The 18,164-nt window shown below is 46.9% G+C and overlaps 1 protein-coding gene across 1 annotated transcript; it reads left to right on the forward strand.

Moving 5' to 3' along the window:
- Nucleotides 1-10,938: 10,938 nt before the first annotated feature.
- On the forward strand, nt 10,939-17,047 carry PROX2 (prospero homeobox 2). The gene is made up of 4 exons (XM_074997521.1): nt 10,939-10,965; nt 13,056-13,157; nt 15,096-15,290; nt 16,862-17,047. Exons 1-4 carry the CDS (start codon nt 10,939-10,941, stop codon nt 17,045-17,047), a joined length of 510 nt encoding a protein of 169 aa, XP_074853622.1.
- Nucleotides 17,048-18,164: the final 1,117 nt, after the last annotated feature.

Consider the following 18,164-nt stretch of genomic DNA (forward strand, 5'->3'; position numbering starts at 1 on the left):
GCGGGGGCGCTACCGAATGGGTAAGGTACGTACCCTTCCCCCACCGCGGCCAGCTCTCTCCAGCTGAGTTCTCGCAAGGCTGGTGTGAGGAGTGGGATGGGGGTGGGGCTAGACAGAGGGGGCGGGGCTGATGTTTCAGCTCCGGGAGGGCGGTCCCTAGGGAGTGGCGGGTTGAGTGAGAAGGTGACAGGTGGGCAGAGGAGGCTGGCCTGGTTGGTGGAGTGAAGCGGGTTCAGGTCATAATCAGAGTCAAGCCGGGGAGCAAACAGGGGAAGGGCAGAGGAGCCATTTAGAGGAGAACAAGAAATTGGAATCTGATTAGCTGATACTGGGGGAGCCCTTACAGGTATGCAGAGATGGGAATGCTGTGCTCAGTGACTGGCCAGGAAGGTGATAGTAGAGTACTTGTCATCTGAATGGCCAGAGGGTCCAATGTGGGTGTTAGAGAAAAGGAGGTTACAGATAGGAGGCTGGGAGATAAGAGTAATTCAACTGAACAAAGTAAGGGTAAAGGTCATCTGTTCTGGAGAGGAGCACTCCCAGGAGCCCATTCAAAAGTACTGAACAAATTCCCACAACTGAGATCCACCACAAATCTCACCACCTTCCAGTCCACATTGAATGAACATTTCTGCAACCTGGCTTTTGCAAATAGAAACACATAGCAGAGAGGGACTTCTCTTACACTGTTATATAGCCCAAGGTCCAATGTGCTTCAGGAGCAGCCCCAGGAAATACAAGTTGTGGACTAAAAACTGTGGCATGCTGGGAAACTTCCTGGTTTTGCCAGGATTTCTGTCCCCCCCAGCAGGGTTCAGCAGTGACTGAGCTGGGAGCACTTAGGCTGCAAGCAGCGATGACGCTGCTGAACTGTAATCCTGTTCTACGTTCTTTCCAGAATAAAGATTGTTCCTGAGTGGTATGTCTGAGTGGGTCTGGTCTGAGGTGAATGGACACTGAGACACAACGCACACCATTTAAAGGAGCCTCAGGATTAGTCTTCTAAAGTTGTGCAAAAAGTCACAAGGTTTCCCTTGTGTTGAATAACCATATAATGGGCTAGTGAAGAGGAGGGATTGCAATTATATAAACAGAAATACCCTGGGAGAAGTCTCCTTCTTAACATGTGATGAATACTATTATGAGGTTTGAGAGCCACTGCACTAAATCATGCAATAGTCTGTGATCATGTAATAAAAGGCTGTATTGTAATGAGGCATCTGCCTCAACGGGAACAGTAAAGATTTTGTGTACATCCATAATTTAGGCATTTCCTAGCTGTTAAGCATATAGCTATGCAACCTTAATACTCTCTGTAGAATTTTGCAAGGAATTCCCTAGGGATTTTTTAAAAGGAAAAATATGAACAAAATATCAATAGGAGCCTCTCTCCAAGGCTTTGAAACTGCTGGAATACTGCTGCCCTTGAGCAAAACCACTGGAAAACACTTGCACTTAAAAAAAAAAAGACTTGTGTCTACCAGGAAGAAAAAAAACATAGTAAGCTTTCCTTAAACACCCCTCTAAGTTCCTGGAAGGAAATTAGAAACAAGAGTTTTATTAAGATTAATAGATTAATTTAGAAGAGAAGATGGATCCATCCTCACCAGAGCCTTCCAGCAAGACAGCTAGTTACAAAGATGACATCATCTGAACAAGCTTTCATTGGTCAATCATAGTCTCCCATGAGTGAAAGGTGAATGACTCTTTATTCACTCTTCAGCATCCATTCTTGATGCCAGATAAATTATTTCCCACAGAATAATTATATCCATTTCTTAGGGCAGGAGGACACTCACTTACCAGCTATTGTGAACTACTGGTTCAAATTACTAGGGTTACTGTATTCAAAGTGCTTTGAAGATGTAAAATACTAAGTACATTGTTCTTTACTAGGGTAGTCAAGTGATTTAAGAATTAATCATGATTAATTATGTAATGAAAATAACTGTAATTGTGCTGTTCACCAATAATGGAATCACATTTATTTAAATATTTCAATGTTTTTCTACTTTTTCAAATATAGTGAGTGCAATTACAACACAGAATACAAGGTCTACAGTGCTAACTTTATATTATTATTTTTGATTATATATATATAATGCTGCTCATGTCTCCTTTACAATGATACCTGAAAGTGAAAACTGGTGTTTGCATGGCATGTTTGTAGCTGGCTTTGCAAACTATTTACATGCAAGATATGCAAAACATTTGTACACCCGTTCACGCTTTGGCCACCATCCCAGAGGACATATTTCTATGCTGATAAGGCTTATTAAAAATAATGAACTGATTAAATTTGTGACTGAACCCTTGAGAGAAAATTGCATGTCTCCTGCTCTATTTTACCTGCATTTTGCCACATTTCATGTTATAACAGTCTTGGATGATGACCCAGAACATGTTATTCATTTTAAATACACTTTCACTACAGATTGGAAAAAAAATGCAAAGAAGGTAACAATGTGAAATATCTAACGATATCTCCAGCATCTGACTTGAGGCTTAATCATCTGAAGTGCCTTAAAAAATCTGAGAGAAATGAGGTGTGGAGCTTGCTTTCAGAAGTCTTTAGAAAAGCAACATTTTGATGCAGAAACTACAAAACCAAACTATCAAAAAGAAAAATCAATCTTCTGCTGCTGGTATCTAATACGATGAAAATGAACATGCATTTGGCTGTACTGCTCTGGATCACTACTGAGTAGAAGCCATTATCAGCTTATATGCATGTCCTATGGAAGAGGACAGGATATATGAATCTTTAGCACTTCTGGCATGTGAATATCTTGTGACTGAGGCTACAACAGTGCCATGTGAATGCCCCTTCTCACTTTCAGGTGACACCGTAAAGAAGCAAACAGCATTATCTCCTACAAGTGTAAACACATTAGCCTGGCTTTCTCTGTTAGTTTATCTGAGTGATTAGATGAACAAGAAGTAGGATTGAACTGATTTATAGGTGCTGAAGTTTTACATTATTTTATTTTTGAATGCAGATTTTTGTACATAATTCAACATTTGCACATTCAAGTTCCATGATAAAGAGACTGTATCACCGTATTTGTATCAGCTGAATTGAAAAATACGACTGTTTTTATTTATAGTGCAAATATTTATCATGAAAATAAAGTGAGCAATGTGCACTGCACATTTCTCCTTTCCTGGATGTCATGTACGTCGCAGAGCTCTCCCCCGCTACAGTGAAGAGCAAAAGCTCTCATTGTCACCACAGCTGGAATCGCACATTAGAAACTATTGGTCACTACAATGTATTGCTGAACATACCTGGAATTGTAGCTAATCCCCAGTGCCTACAGATGACCAGTATTCTCCTTACAAGCTGTTGCAGTCCCTGCTTATGTTGGGGAAACCTCATCTGAGTGAGACGCACTGTTGTCACGAGACCTGTTTCCATTGTGGATGGCAGAACAATAGCAACTGAGAAATAACATGTTCCCAGACCAATTTCGAGCTCCAAAATCCTCTAAGGTGGTGGTGTCTTCCCACCTTCATTATTCCCATGATTTTCCTAGGACAGTGCGAGCCTCGGCTGTGTTCAGCTTCGCTGAAAAGAGTCTGTACTATTGAGACTCCTCTGACACAAAGGCGACCTCTTTGCCCCCTTCCTCACATGGCCCATGAGAGATACTGCCAGTCAGCCTCAGAACTGTCATCAACCTCCTGAAGCCTCAGGAGCTTTCTCAAGGTTCATGGCTTTTCAGAGAATTATCACTGGGTCAGAAAGGCATTTGCCCCATGTGCAGTGATGCAGCCCTCATCAGGTGCAAGATGAGAGATTTCACCTTCCTCTGAATCATCACAGGTGTCATTCTAGCCTAGAGGAATTAATGGTGTGATTTGGCAGGGCAGAAGTGGGATTGTGGGTTGCAATTACCTCTTGTGGTATTGGGGACTGTGTCATTCAGGACTAAGCTTTCCAGACAGACAGCCTGGACAACAAGTTGGGAAGCCCTTATTCCTGTCCTGCTCCCACTGCTCATCCCTGCCCCCGTGACCTGTTCCTGTGCCATTCCAGCCTAATTTATGGCAGCTTCTGCTACTCCTGACCTGGCTGAATCATGCATAATTCTGCCATTAGTTAGATATCCTGACCTGTAACAGGTTGGAAACCAGAGGCTAATGCACAGAAATCTTTTAACCACTGAGCATGGGCCTAGCTGAAAAGCAGATTTCACATGTTAAACACCCTCAGAGACAGCTGGCTTCCTGTGTAATCCAGTGGTCTGGCTTCAGATAGAAGGTCTCCCTCCCTGCTCCCAGGCTCTGTCTGAACCTGACCTCTGCTTTCATTTGCATATTCAGAAGCATCTTGAAGCTGGTTGGCTGTTATTGGCCTCCCCATCCCTTCTTTATCCCTGCTAGTGCTTCAGTGCCTCTTCTTGATCGCCACACTCTCTGGGAACACAGGGTCACCTGCAGGCGCCCCCCACTCCAACCCCCCCCCACAAAAAGGGACCAAGGTGAGTGCACCCTCTCCATGGGGAAGAGAGAAACTAAGCTGGCTCATGTTCAGGGTTTTCATTGAAAACTGGGAAATCTGACAGTTTTGGGGAGTCTCCATACAGAGGGTCTGCAGAGTCTGACTCTTCTGAGGGGGTTTGCAATGCTTGGTGGGGAAGTTTGGGACTATAATCTGGTTAATGGAGGGTATTTTTCAGGTGTTGAGTAATTTAGCCATTTGGGGAGTCTGTTTTCAGGGAGGTTTGGCGGATGTCTGGACACTTGGGGTGTTTCCTTGGGAATGTTTTGGGGGTGTCTGGCGTATCCGGACACTTGTGATGTTGGCACTCTGGGATGTTTCGGGGTGTCTGGCCATCTGGAGTGTCTGTTCTTAGAGTGGTGGCCAGAGGCTTTTTGAGTAACCTCATTTTAGGTTTTTGTCTCTCCTTTATCTTCTTACAAAGAAGCTTGGGTATCTAATAGCAACACTCAGCATGTGCAGAATACTTTACAAACATTTAATAATTAGTCCGATGAAGGACCTAAGGCTCAGCCAACAAAATTGAATGAGCTATTCACTAAAGAGCAAAGATGCAAGTAGGGTCAGGACCGCCACTGCCATAAACATTAACCAGGACCAACCCTGAACTCCAGCGCACTAACATGCCCATTGCAAGATGTAGGAGGCACTGACCTGTGACCTCTTTCCTTCCCCACCTGCCACCTCAAAATATTTGGGTGGTTCCCCAGTACCCAAAGCTGCCTGTGTTGCAGAAGTGGAGAAAAGCTGGTGTGTTCAGTGGAAGACATTGAGCTGGGGCATCCGCAGAAGCAGAGGAGGAGACACTGTGTGCAGCTGCGTTGCCTTGGGTGCTGGAGAAGTATTTCTTGCTGAAAAATCCAGTGTGTCAGAATGAGAAGGGAGTGAGCGGAGTATCTCTGTCCGTCAGTGGAGGCGCAGTATAGAGTCCATTCTGCTTCTAAGGGCAGACACTTTGGAGGGAGGGAGCTGAAATATTTCCTCAACTTGTCCCCTGTGCCCCTTAATGTGGGTGAAAGGAGGGATTCAGTCAGGCACCAGCCTCGCAGCCTCTGGCCTCATCCCTCCAATGGTGCTCCTTCTGAGGCTATTGTTGGTGTTTTGCGTAGCCCATTGGGCACTCCCTGCATGTGCCAGACTGCTCACGGGCTGTAAAAAGACTGAAGAAAACCACAAAAATTCAGTGGTGCTGGGATTGGGGTTCTGCAGATGCTGCTGCAACCCCAGGCTTGAAGCAGTGATGATAAACACCAAAGACATGATTTCTATCTTCAGCACCCCCCACTATGAAAATTGTTCCCATGGCCTTGCGAAAGTTAAATCCAAAAGCATCCCAGCTAGGAAAGGCCATTTAAGGCCAATCAGCAAATGCTCAATTCCCTTAGCTAGCACTCCTGGCATACATGGGGACTCTGGGTGCAGCCCTGCTCCATCAGTTTTCTGACACAAGGTTCAAAAGGCAACCAAATATATTCACGGCATCCCTCATTCCAAAGGAAGCCGTGGGGCCAGGAGCTTTTCAGGAGGGAGAGAAATAGCTGAAAACTGAGGGCCTGTGTTGCGCTCTTTAGCAGCTCATGTTAATGGAAAAATCAGGATCTAGCATTTCTGGACAAGTTAAAAGATAATAGCCACTCAACAGCTATCTCTTGTTATTTGCAGGGAGACTACCACTTTGGTATCTAAAGCAAGAAAGCTTCAGTTTAAGGAATTTGTAAGATCCTTGACTTTACCTTTTTCTGGTTAAAAAAAAAAAGAAAAGAAAAGATGAGGTGCTGTGAGAGGGTGAAATGCCAAAAGAAGGCAGTTCTGCAACAAACTGGCACATTAAAGAAGAAGGCTCCAGCACATATGCCATACTTCCAAGTGGTCTGCAAAAGCTCAGCAAAGATGTGGCTAAAATATGCAAATATAAGAATTATATATGGCTTAATTAAAATCAGCTCTTATACCAGAGGATTGGAGGGGTAGTAAATCTTTAAAAAGGTTAGCAGGAGTAATCCTGGGAATTGCAGGACAGTGACCTAACTTCGGTCCCACATAAATAGATTGAAATAATCATGGGAATGGGCAGCTGGGGATGGATCACTTAACAACTGCCTGTTCTGTGTATTTCCTCTTGAGGCACCAGGCATTGCCCACTGTTGGAAGGCAAGATACTGGGTTAGATGGACATTGGGGCTGACCCAATATGACTGTTTTCATGGTCTTATTAAAGGCAGACTGATAAAATGCCTAGATGAGCATATGATGGGGATAAGAGCGCAGGGCATTTGTAAAGCCACACACATTTCTCTGTGTGTCAACAAAAAAGCAGGGAGAGAAAAGAGAAATGGTGGCTATAACTGACAAAGACCTTTAAAAAAAGCTTTGAGAAAGCCATTCATAAGAGGCTAATAAAACTAAGCAGCCACTGAGTGACAGGCAAAGTATTTTCATTTCTTAGAAACAGATTCAAAGGAACCAAAGAGTAGGACTAAATGGTCAATTTCCAACGGGGTAAAAGAGTCTCCCAGTGTTGGGTCACACATTGATTAATGATGTGAAAAAGAGGGAGAAAAGTGGAGTGGCAACATTTGCCAGTAACACAACACTGCATCTGGGAGCACGTCTCCCTGCTTGGGTAGAAAAACTCACCCTAATGGGGCTCCTGCCAGTCTGGGTCCAAGGCTGGCAGGTAACCTGAGGCCACCACAGAGAGAATAGGCACATATCTATTTTCCAGTTGCCACAACCCCAGACATGGGAAAGCCTTGTGAGATGTAGAGAGGCACTATATTTAGCATGCTAGCTGGGCTCCAGCTAACATGAGTCTGTCTCCCTGGTCTAACAGGCTCCCTCCTAGCTCCAGCGTGGACACCCGCTCAGATATTTAGGTGAGTCAAGTCTAGAGCAGACAGCAAGAAATGTAAGAGCAACCTAACACAGCTGAGTGAATGGGTAGTATGATAGTAAACGAAACACGTTTGACATCTAGGAAGTAGTGATTTGAATTACTCTCTCGCAGTGGTAGATTCTACATGAAATATAAATACTCGGCAAAAAGTCCACGGTATTCTTGTGAGCAGCTGAATAAACCCCTGTTCAATGTGCAGTGAGTGGCGTTAAAAAAGCAAGCAGGATGTTAGGCTGCAAAAGGAATGATGCATAAATCCATAGTATGCCCTTTCCTAGTGGGCCACTCGGTTTTGATCACCCTGTATCAAAGGGAGAAAGTGGAAGTAGAACAGTTTCAGAGACAGGTGACCAAAATGATGAGTGCCAAAGAAAGACTTCTGGGTCAAGAGAGACTGACAAGATAGGATTGTTCAATTTAGAAAGGTGAGGTGCCTAGAAGTGTGCAAAACAAGTCACGATCTAGAGTGGGTAAATCCAGCACTCCTGTTTACCTTTTTTCATAATATAAGAGCAAAGAGATATACAGAGAATCTGACAGGCAACCAGCTGGAAACAGATTAAAGAACATATATATTACACAGTGCATAATTAACCTGTGAGACACTCAGCCACAAGATATCGTTGAGAAGAAGAGCTTAGTATTATTCCTAAAAGGATGAGATGTTTCTGAGGCTAGTAAGAAAAGCTATTGACATATTGCATATTATTTTTAACCAGCTAGAAGTAATATAAACCCTTCTGGTGCTGGATGTAATCCAGCCACAAACAGTTGAGGGTTAAATGGAAAAACCCCTGTAAGTGGGTTATTCTGTAGTTGTCAATTACAAGGTTTCTTGCATCTTTCTCTGACCCACATGGTGCTGGTCACAGTCAGAGACAGGGTATTAAGTTGGGTGAAGCACTGCTCTGATCTTCCAGGGCAATTCTTATATTCCTAACGGTTGTGTCAATGGTTCATGCTCTGCTTACCTAATGTTCCCTACCTTGTTCCTTTCCTTTGCCTTTCTAAATATGACACCTAGAAATAAAATACAAAACATTGTTTTATCTCTTTAGATCTAAGGTACATTAAATAACTGGAGGCAACATTAAAGTGTCACTGCTTCAGGATCATTGATGCCAGCTCTGCAGGTCCTCTGAGCTTGATGCTTAGTAGTACTGGGGTCTTGTGTGGCAGAACCCTTTTACCCAAGCATCAGTTCTGCTTGAATATGCGTAGCTCTGTGCCAAGGTGCCCAGTGCTGACAGGCATCTTACTTAGGAACTAGCTGTGCCCTGCTGTGTATGCATTCAGATGCCCAACGCTGGCAGAACCATGTACCATCTCTGCCCAATCTCAGATACATTTATATGCTACTGATGACCATACTGCAGAGCTGGCTATTCCAGTGGAGCTGAGTGGAATGTCTGAGACCTGTATGTTTCAGGCAGAGGCAGAATCTCCAGCCTACATTATATGGATGATGGAGCAAACACTTGTAAAATACTCGGTCACTTTCTGAATGTTAACGTTCATGCATCCAGATCCAGGAGAGGATGAAGTAGTGAATTCACCACAGAGAGACTAGGCACAAGTCTATTCTCCAGTTGCCACAACTGCAGAGATGGGAAAGCCTTGTGAGATGTAGGGAGGCACAGAATCCTGGATGTTCTCAACAGCACAAGTAATCACTGAAACACAAGGATGTGGGGCTCATGAGGAGCAGTCAGATTTCTCCTTTCAGAATGATTCAGAAGGGGTTTCTGCAATGATGCAATGAGGGTAAGCCAGGGTAGTCTAAGATGAAGTGTATCCATAAGTGTCATCTTCTACAAAACCCAGCTCAAGCTGAGGAGCTTCTATGATACAGGTCTGAGCTCCCCTTTCTGAGCTAAGGGGCACATCAGTGAACCTTTAGCATGGCTGTTTGCTTGAAACAGAGTTTGGACCTGAAATATGGGTATTTATACTATGTTCATCACCATTGGACCTGAATGCATTAGCAAATTCCACGGGTCTACTATATAGTCTACGGTGCTGTTCTGTGGTTCTGTCTATCTACCTTATCTTCTATCTCTAGGCACTTACCTTGCACCCACTGTCTCTTCTCTTCTACTGGATGGGGGTGTGCGTGTGTCTGTAACACATTTCATTATTTATTGGGAAGCTCTGGCAAGGAACTGAACCTTGTTTTGTCCTGAAGGTAGCAACGAGATCTGGGATCATTTTAACCTCTTGTGGAAGGCTAATACAAAGCTAAAGGCTGACTGCCTAGAAAACTCTGCTTCCTGTAGCTGACTGTTCCTGGGAAGGCAGCCAGCACTGAATGCTGGCTGCAGAGAGAACCTGAGCCCAGTCCATCAGAAGATTAGAACTGGAACCATGAATGATCAGATCTTGAACGGGCTGCCCTAGAGCTGTCCTGAGCACCAGGAAGGTGTGATGTCCTGTGCTGCGTAACAGGTAAGCTCACACAGTGGTGGGTGGCATGGGTTACCACTGAAAAGGGAGGTCAGAGAGAATCAATGAGGAAGAACTGTTCCCATACAATTGGAGAGCTGACAGAGTTCACTAAGTAACATTTCTTGCTCTTTTCTTGTCTCCAGCTCTTTGGCCATCAGGAAAATAAAGCACCTGGCACATCAGCAGTCCCCATGTCTTAGGGTGGTCCTGTATAACTAGTACCATCATCAAATCAACTGCTGAGTGGCAGCTCTTCATCCTCAAGAGTGGGAAAAAACCACGAATGGGAGCTGTGTCTCTGATCAGGAAGAAACCATGAATGGGAGCTGTGTCTCTGAGCAGGATGGGGACAGCTCGAGTTCAGGACACTCAGGTGGGCAGAAAGAAGAGCCCTATCTCCAAAGAGACTCTTTGTTCTCTTCCCCGAGTGTGTCCATCATATCACAACTCCTCACCCAGACAATAGCTAACAAAGGGCTGGATCCAAGCTTCCTTTTCTCTTCTCTGAAGACAACGGAATCAGCCCAGGCAGCCAGGAACTGCCCATCTTTTAGGGAAGGCCCACAAACCTTTGCCTCCCCTCTGTGCTACACACCACTCTCCAGTCTTGGTGTCACAGACCAGTTCTATAATGAACACTTACGAGCTAAGAAGGCCAGAGTGGAAAGCATTATCCGAGGTATGAGCCTCTCACCAAACCCCACTGTACTGGGCACCAGTGAAGAAAGAGACAGAGAATGCCCTGGGGAGAAAAGAAATGAGAACCACAGGGAGAACAAGAGAAAGCAAAAGCTTCCCCAGCAGCAAAGCCTCCATGTAGCACAGCTAAGAGGAGGAGGAGGCAGGAGCAGCAGCAGCACCAAGGCAGAAGAGTGCCACCAGCTGAAGGAACAGCTTCAAGTTTTGCAGCAGCAGCTGAGGCAGCTTCAAGAGAGATTACTGCAGGTTTATGAGTTCGGTGATTCAGCTCAAAGCCAAGAAGGGCTGGCAAAGGAGAAAAGTGGAGATGGGCTAGAAGACAGTCTTCTGGCTGCTACTAGTGACCAACATAGAGCTCTGCTTTGGAGGAGCACCTCAGAGATGGAAGGCCACAATGTGTCAGAGGAAGAAAGGCGAATGGGTAATCTGGGTAACATTTCCTCTGAAGAAAGAACCTTTTCTGAGACGTTAAAACAGGAGCTAGCCAGAGTGGTGTATCAGGCTGTGGACACTGTTTTCAAAAAAATATTGCCCAAGCCATCAGGCCACCTGGCTCAGCTGTACAACAGTCACCCAGCTGCAGTACCAGAGAGCAAAAGAGAGGGTTCTACTGCTGAGGAATACGCCAGCAGAAAGTGGCTTCCTGGGGCTCCCTCTCAAAGTTTGCTAAACTCATTGACTGAAGCCCAGACAGAGGCCTTATCACTAGCCATGGAGCAGTCTCCAGACTTTCATGCTCACCTGATCACTTCAAGAATGGCTAGAAAACCCTGCCATGTACCTAACACAAATCAGCCCTTGATCATGACTTCACAAGTTCAAGAAAAACAGATTCTTAGCCAGCTACTAGAGTATGATCAAAATGGCCATTGGAACTGCAGCCCTCAAGGAATTGCTTCTCTCCCAGACAGGTCATCCCAAGATTCCCTAGCTCTACCTTGGAGAACGGTCAAATTGAAGTCATCAATCATGAGACAGCAGCAATATCCGGTGCCCCTTAACTCCCCTGAAATGGAAAGTTTGGCTCTTTTTCCAACCAAGAAGGCAGAATGTGGAGAGCTGCAGACTATGGTGGATGGGATGCCCTCCTCCTCAGTCCATATATCCTTTAGTTACCGTCAAAGATAAGCAATTAAAGCCTGAAGCACAAGTAGCTACTCCTGTGGTTGTCCTCTCACGTAGCTGCATGAAACAGAGAAAGCACAGGGCCTGAGTAGCTAAGAGTGTCATGCACTGCTACGAGAATCATGCTCCCCTTTCACACTGTGTTGACAGAAGGCCTGGGCAGAAGAGACCCGCTGACTCAGATCTGAGCTCTCCTGAAGGCCTAGCACATATGCGCCTTCTCCATCATTCAGGAGGCTTGCGCTGAGCTCTGTTCAGGGCTCACGTTTACTACTCCTGGGTGGCCAGAATGTAGCACTATTAGCTAACAATGCTCATCTGAGACTCAGAAATGTCACTGCAGTAGAGTCTGAGTGTTCAGTCTTCAGACAGACTTGCTGACAGGGGGTGGAGGAGAGATAAAAGGGGAAGGAAGGAGGAGCAAAGGGGGCAGTTGCCCCCAGGCCCAGGATTTCAAAGGGGCCTGGAGCTCTGGGCCTCTTTAAAGTGCTGTGGTCAGCAGCTCTGCCACTTCGTGCGGCTGTATGTGGGGGCGGGGGTGGGGACACGAACTAAGGCTTGCCTACCCTAGACCACGCCTTTTCCACCTTGGCCCTGCACTTTTTGGCCCCCTCCTACTTTGCCCCAGGTCCCACAGTAGCTGTCTGTCTGCAGGAGCCCCCCCACCCCCAGCAGCAATCCCATTAAGTGACCAGTGCTCTCCAAGGCAGGCCTATGGACTAAAGTTTTCTGCCCACCCAGAGTGAGCTCATTTGATTTTCAACAAAGCTGTCCAGCAGATGAGCAAAAGGTTCCTTTCTGTGCTAATGCTCAGCACATCCCCCATGTACATTGCATTCAGAACAGCTGTCCCATTATGGACACATCTCCTTTCTGAAGCAGAGTTAAGTGGGGACTGATGCCTTTATTTGACACACGGGGCTACTGAGACACACAGGAGGAGCGACTTTCCCCCGGCCAAGAGTACTTCAGTGACGGAGCTGCAGGTAGAACACAGGCACTCCTGACTTGTACGCCCAGCCTCAGGCCACACAACCCTGGCAGTGGAAACAGACTTTCCACAAGTGGTCACATTTCTGTCAGCCGGGCAGGGTGCTCCTGCTGACTGCAACTCTCTGGGACTGTCAAGGGTAGGAGTGCTCCATGGGGGAGTCTTTACTGGGGTCAGATAATTAGAGGGCCACTGGGAATTCCTCAGGGAGCACCCTTCTTCCATCACTCCCATAACCATACAGCAGAGGGGTGTGTCTGTGCCAGGGAGACATCACAGATGAAGACAGGCAGGCTTGAGACACCCTCAGGAGCGTATGAGCTTGTGCAAATTCAATGATTTGTGTGTGCAGGCAAACAGTAAACAGCTTTTCCTTGACTCCAGAATAAATCCAGGAGGCTCTGACCCCTGGCCACCTGAAGAAGGCCAAGCTGATGTTCTTCTTCACTCGCTATCCCAGTTCAACTCTGCTGAAAACCTACTTCCTCGATGTCCAGGTACAGCTGCTTCACCCAGTTCTGCTGCCCACCAGCCCTGCTCAGCAGCGCTGCCAATCCCAAAGCTCTTGGTTTTGCTGCTCACCTGTGAAAAGTAGCACCACAACCACTAAGTGACAGCTTGCTTCCAAAAGCCTCAATTTTTGCCATTTCAAAAGAAATTATCCTTGTTGGCAACACTGCAGCTGCTGCTCACTTGTGCATGGGCCACTTCTGGATTTATAGCCCATTGCTGCCTTCCTGCCCGACTAGAGACATACCACCACCAAAAGCAGGGTGACCAGACGTCCTGATATTATCAGGACCATCCCAACTGGATGGACTTTGTCTTACGTAGGTAACTCCCCACCTCCCTCCACATACCATGCCCTAAAAATATCCTCCTGATTTTTCATGCTTGCTTTCTGGTCACGCGAGCCAAAAGAAAGCCCTGCTTTGCGACAGCCAGCAGGGCTCTGTCCCTAAAGGTGCACCGGCCATATGGCTTCTGCTGGCCAGGAGAGGCTGATTTGGTCCAGCTGTGCATGCACATCAGAAGCTGCTCCTTCAAACAACCACCAGATGACAGCAAAGAGACAGGGACTCAGAATCTGAGGCAGCATTCTGAGAGTTTCTCTACACAAGCCGCAGCCTGAGAGCGTGAACTGCAGCTTGCACAAAAGAGCTGCACATAACTGCCCCTTGTGGATGCGAACTAAAGGTGGCCAGTCTGAGCTAACATAATCCTTTTCAAACAAGGTTATGGAAGGGGCACTAGATACCTTTCAGTTTTAGTTCATGACCACAACATCCACACGGGGTGTTAACAGCACAGCCCTTTGGTGCATGCAGCAATTCACTACTCTGGAGTCTGCATTGCAGGGTTGCAACCCAGCATAGGACAATTCCTGCTGCAGAATCAGAATTGTTTCTCACTGAGGCCTCTCACAAGTAGCCCAGTTGAGTGGCAGCACTGCTTACTGGCCTCATACCCAGGGTTACGCTATCGTACACTAGAAGGGCACAGGCCTCACAATGCTGTAGGTCCTCTATGTGCTTTAGCGGCCCCTTGTGGCTGACTGTGGAGCAGCACTGTCTTTTCATTAGGGTCTCCCGACCTTCCCTGCCCCAGAGTGGGTACAGGGACAGCAGCGTCTTCAAAAAGGGTGTGTGCGTGCAGAGGACAGAAGTAGCAGGAGAAAAGGATTGTCAAAATCTCAGAGTAGGGTTACGACTCCAGGTGGTCCACGGCCACTGCACCCTACTAGCCACCCCTGCACATACTCATCCCTTTGTAACGGAGGTGGGGCATTGGTAGATGGGAAGCTTTTGCCAGGCCTGATGGATCAAAGTAGGGTTCCCGTGTTTGTATACAGTACATTGATTCAACATCTTATATATACTGTAGTACATTAATTCAATGTGAGTTGGTAGATACTGGTACAGATACACTCCTCTCAGCTGTGTCCTCTTGTTTGAAAGTTCAAATATGGTAACTCTAATCAGAAGAAAGTTCAAAGCTAAGCTTCCTAGGCACCATCTATGACATAGGTATCTGGCCTGTACTCTCCTCCCTGCTTGCTGATTAATTCTGCACCCTTCCACATTGAACCCCTGCATAGAACGCCTCTGCATAGGCCTCAGGTGTGATGCAGTATTTCAGCTATTCTTATGGGAGGCGGGGTGAGAAGGGAGAGAAAGCAGGCAAAATATAAGCAGAATCTTTCTTTCTCTGTTGGCTGATGAATGCTGAATTTCGTCCAATCATCTCCCATGTGAAGTGTCGGGGCCAAGGTTTGTTTTTGAGGGAGCTGGAATGGGTTCTTCCTTTCACATTTTTGGTGTGCAAGAGTTCTACATTTCTTCTCTTTGCTGAAATCTAGTTCCGTCTCATGGCATCCAAAGGGAACAGAAGCATGTCTAACCCTCCCTTGCTCCCCTGGTGCATGTCCTTTACAGTTTAACCGCTGCATCACTTCTCAGCTCATCAAATGGTTCAGCAACTTCCGTGAGTTTTACTATATCCAGATGGAGAAGTTTGCCCGACAAGCCATCTTGGAGGAAGTCACAGATTCCCAGTATCTGATGGTTTCCCGAGAGTCTGAGCTCTTCAGGGCCCTCAACATGCACTATAATAAGGGGAATGACTTCGAGGTAAGATTGTCCTCAGCCAGGATGGAATCGTTGAGGTGCCTCAGAAGGCATCTAGCCATCAGGTTTGCAAGCTGGGACTTCAGCAAGCAGCTTAGTTCACACCAAAGAGTAGAGGGATGGGGTGGGGAGCAAGTGTTGACCACCATTACAAAGGACAGAAAAAAGGTCCTGCAGCCTTAATTCTGGTATTACTCTTACACGTATAATAGTCAATTGAGTTTGTGCTTAGAGTGGGTGTAATGGTTTGATTTAGGATCTTGATGGTAAGAAGACAAGTGCAGGCAAGTCATTTATGGGCTGATTTTCATAGATTTTCAGCAAGCCCATTGGTTGCAAAGGCTGCTGGGAAATCAGCCCATGCATGCTTTGTTTTCCATCTTCAAAGCACTTCTCAGATATTGATGGGTTGCGCCTGACAGGTTCCAAGAATGTGAGGCATTAGCCCCATTGTAGAGATGGGGAATCCAATATATGGCAAAGGTAAGTGGCTTACCATAGCATGAGAGTCATGTCAGCTGGAAGTGGGACTTCTGGGTTCCCAGTCCTATGCTTATGTTGATTGATCAGACCCCTCCACTTAATTGCCTGAATTCTTATTGAGTGCCCATCTCCCTGGTCACCAATTGTCACCCACATGGGCCCCGATGAAACTCTGACCGTCTGTGCAAAGACTTTAACTATCCAGAAGGGCGGGGCTCTGGGCGGTGCCCTGTGCATTTAGCGACAACCTGCCTGGCCCCCATAGGAACCATCACAGATTTGGAGAGGGCAATCTGAGCTGAATGTTTGCTTAGTTCTTATTCCTGAGCTCCTGATGTGGGAACATGATGAGCGTTCATCTACCTTTCTGTAGGGCAGGGCTAAGCAGAGCTTCTTCCCTAAATGGAGGAGCAGCATCAAATTACTGCCCTTGAGGTCTGAGGATGAAACTGCCCAGTTGGGAAGTCCCACATGGGCAGGGTGACCATATCTCCCCTTTCCAAATACGGGACAGGGAGATATGGGTGGAGGGATGGCTTCTCCAAGCCCTAGGGAGCTGGGAAGGAGGCGGCAGCTGCTGGCACTTCCTGGGAGCCCCAGGGAAGCGGTAGCCACCAGCCTCCCTGGGAAAGCAGCAGCTGCCCACACACCCTCTGCTTCCCTGAGGCTGGGGTGGTGGGGGGGGGGCGCAAATATGGGACAATTAATCCCTTTTTAAAAAAAAAGTCAGGATGCTTTTTTGGTGTCCCAAATACTGGACCATCCCACCCAATATGGGCCGGATGGTCACCCTGCACGTGGGAAAGTAGTGCCGTTTATTTGGGGGAACCAACAACTCTGTTAACCTGAAGGAGCAGCTGGGCTACTTGTTTTGGGGGGGGAGATTGGGGAGTGATTCACCCAGTGGCGAGCTGGGTACCCACCCCTGGTGGCAGTGGTGGTTGGGATTGAAAAAGCTGACGATCTCTGCAACTGTTTGGGGGGAAATCCACACACTGTGTTTGGCTGGGTGTGTAGCAGCCACACCCATCCTCATGGGACTCCCACCATAGCACGTTCACCTCCTAAGTCTCCTTTCTCTGTGTCTGCAGGTCCCTGATCGCTTCCTGGAGGTTGCTAGCATCACCCTGCAGGAGTTCTTTAGTGCTGTCAGGGCAGGAAAGGACTCTGACCCCTCCTGGAAGAAACCCATTTACAAAATCATTTCAAAACTGGACAGTGACATCCCAGATGTATTTAAATCCTCCAGCTGCCTCCAAGAACTACTCCAGAGTTAAATCTACATGGCAAGAGGCCTAAGACTATGTCATGCTGGAGCCTGATCAGAGAGGCCGGCCTGAGCTAAGCAGCTGTTGGCTCTGGCCCACCTTGTGGGTGATGGGACTAGTACAAAACAGCAATAGTGTCATTTATTATGACTATTTCCAATCTGGCCTGAAGCACGACCTCCCTGCTGGTGAGGTCTTAAACTGCCAGTGTTTTATGTAACGCATTATAACAATGGCCCATCGTGCCAAAAGGTGCTGGAAGCCCTGGGCCAAGGTCAGAGGGGCCTAGCTCCGCATCACAGAAAGAGCAGGGCCAATGGCAGAAGGGGTGGGGCCTAGGGTATTTGGCCCTCAGCACTGTCCTGACTGGCACTAAGGCTTCCCCTCTCTCAGAGCCATGCATAGCAGTGCTTCCACAGCACTTGGCAGTGGCAGCTGCTGGTGCTCCGGGCCCCTTTGAAGCACTGGGCCTGGAGGCAATTGCCCCCTTTGTTCCTCCTGTTGGTGAGCCTGTCAGTGGGCCCCAAACATTTTTCCTTGTGCGCCTGGCAGCTGGGGGCAGGGAGCTGATCCCTGGGCAGAGGACTGGCAGCTGGGGCCAGTATGGTGCTCTCTGTCCACCCCGATGGGGGCTGGCTTGGGCCACAGCTACATCCCTCCATGATTGTTCCTTCATGCCCCCTTATGGGAATGTGCTTCACAGTCTGGAGATCTCTGTGTTTATAGATATATGTGCACTCTCACATATAGCTCAAAGCAAGTGAGGACTCATACCTTAGACCAATAGGGAAGAACGATGGTTGCCATGTCAGCTGGATAGAAGATCTAAATTCTATTCCTAGCAGTGCCCTAACATGCTGTTTAACCTAGGGCATGGCCCTTCCTCTCTTTGTGCTTTAGTACGCTCATGTGTAAAACAGGATTAATATGCCTATTTATATATCAGAAGTCCCTGATGGACAGTCTTAATAAAAGGCAAAGAATTCTCAGCCAAGCGAAATGAATTCCTACACATGACACCATTTGTTTTTCCATCTGTTCGAAGCACTACAATAACTTTGGAACACTGCAATGACCAAGTCCAAAATTTTAGGCCCCAGAACTAACATCAGCTATCAACAGGACA

This window comes from Carettochelys insculpta, chromosome 6 (assembly GCF_033958435.1).
Source record: "Carettochelys insculpta isolate YL-2023 chromosome 6, ASM3395843v1, whole genome shotgun sequence".
In the NCBI taxonomy this organism is placed as follows: Eukaryota; Metazoa; Chordata; order Testudines; family Carettochelyidae; genus Carettochelys; species Carettochelys insculpta.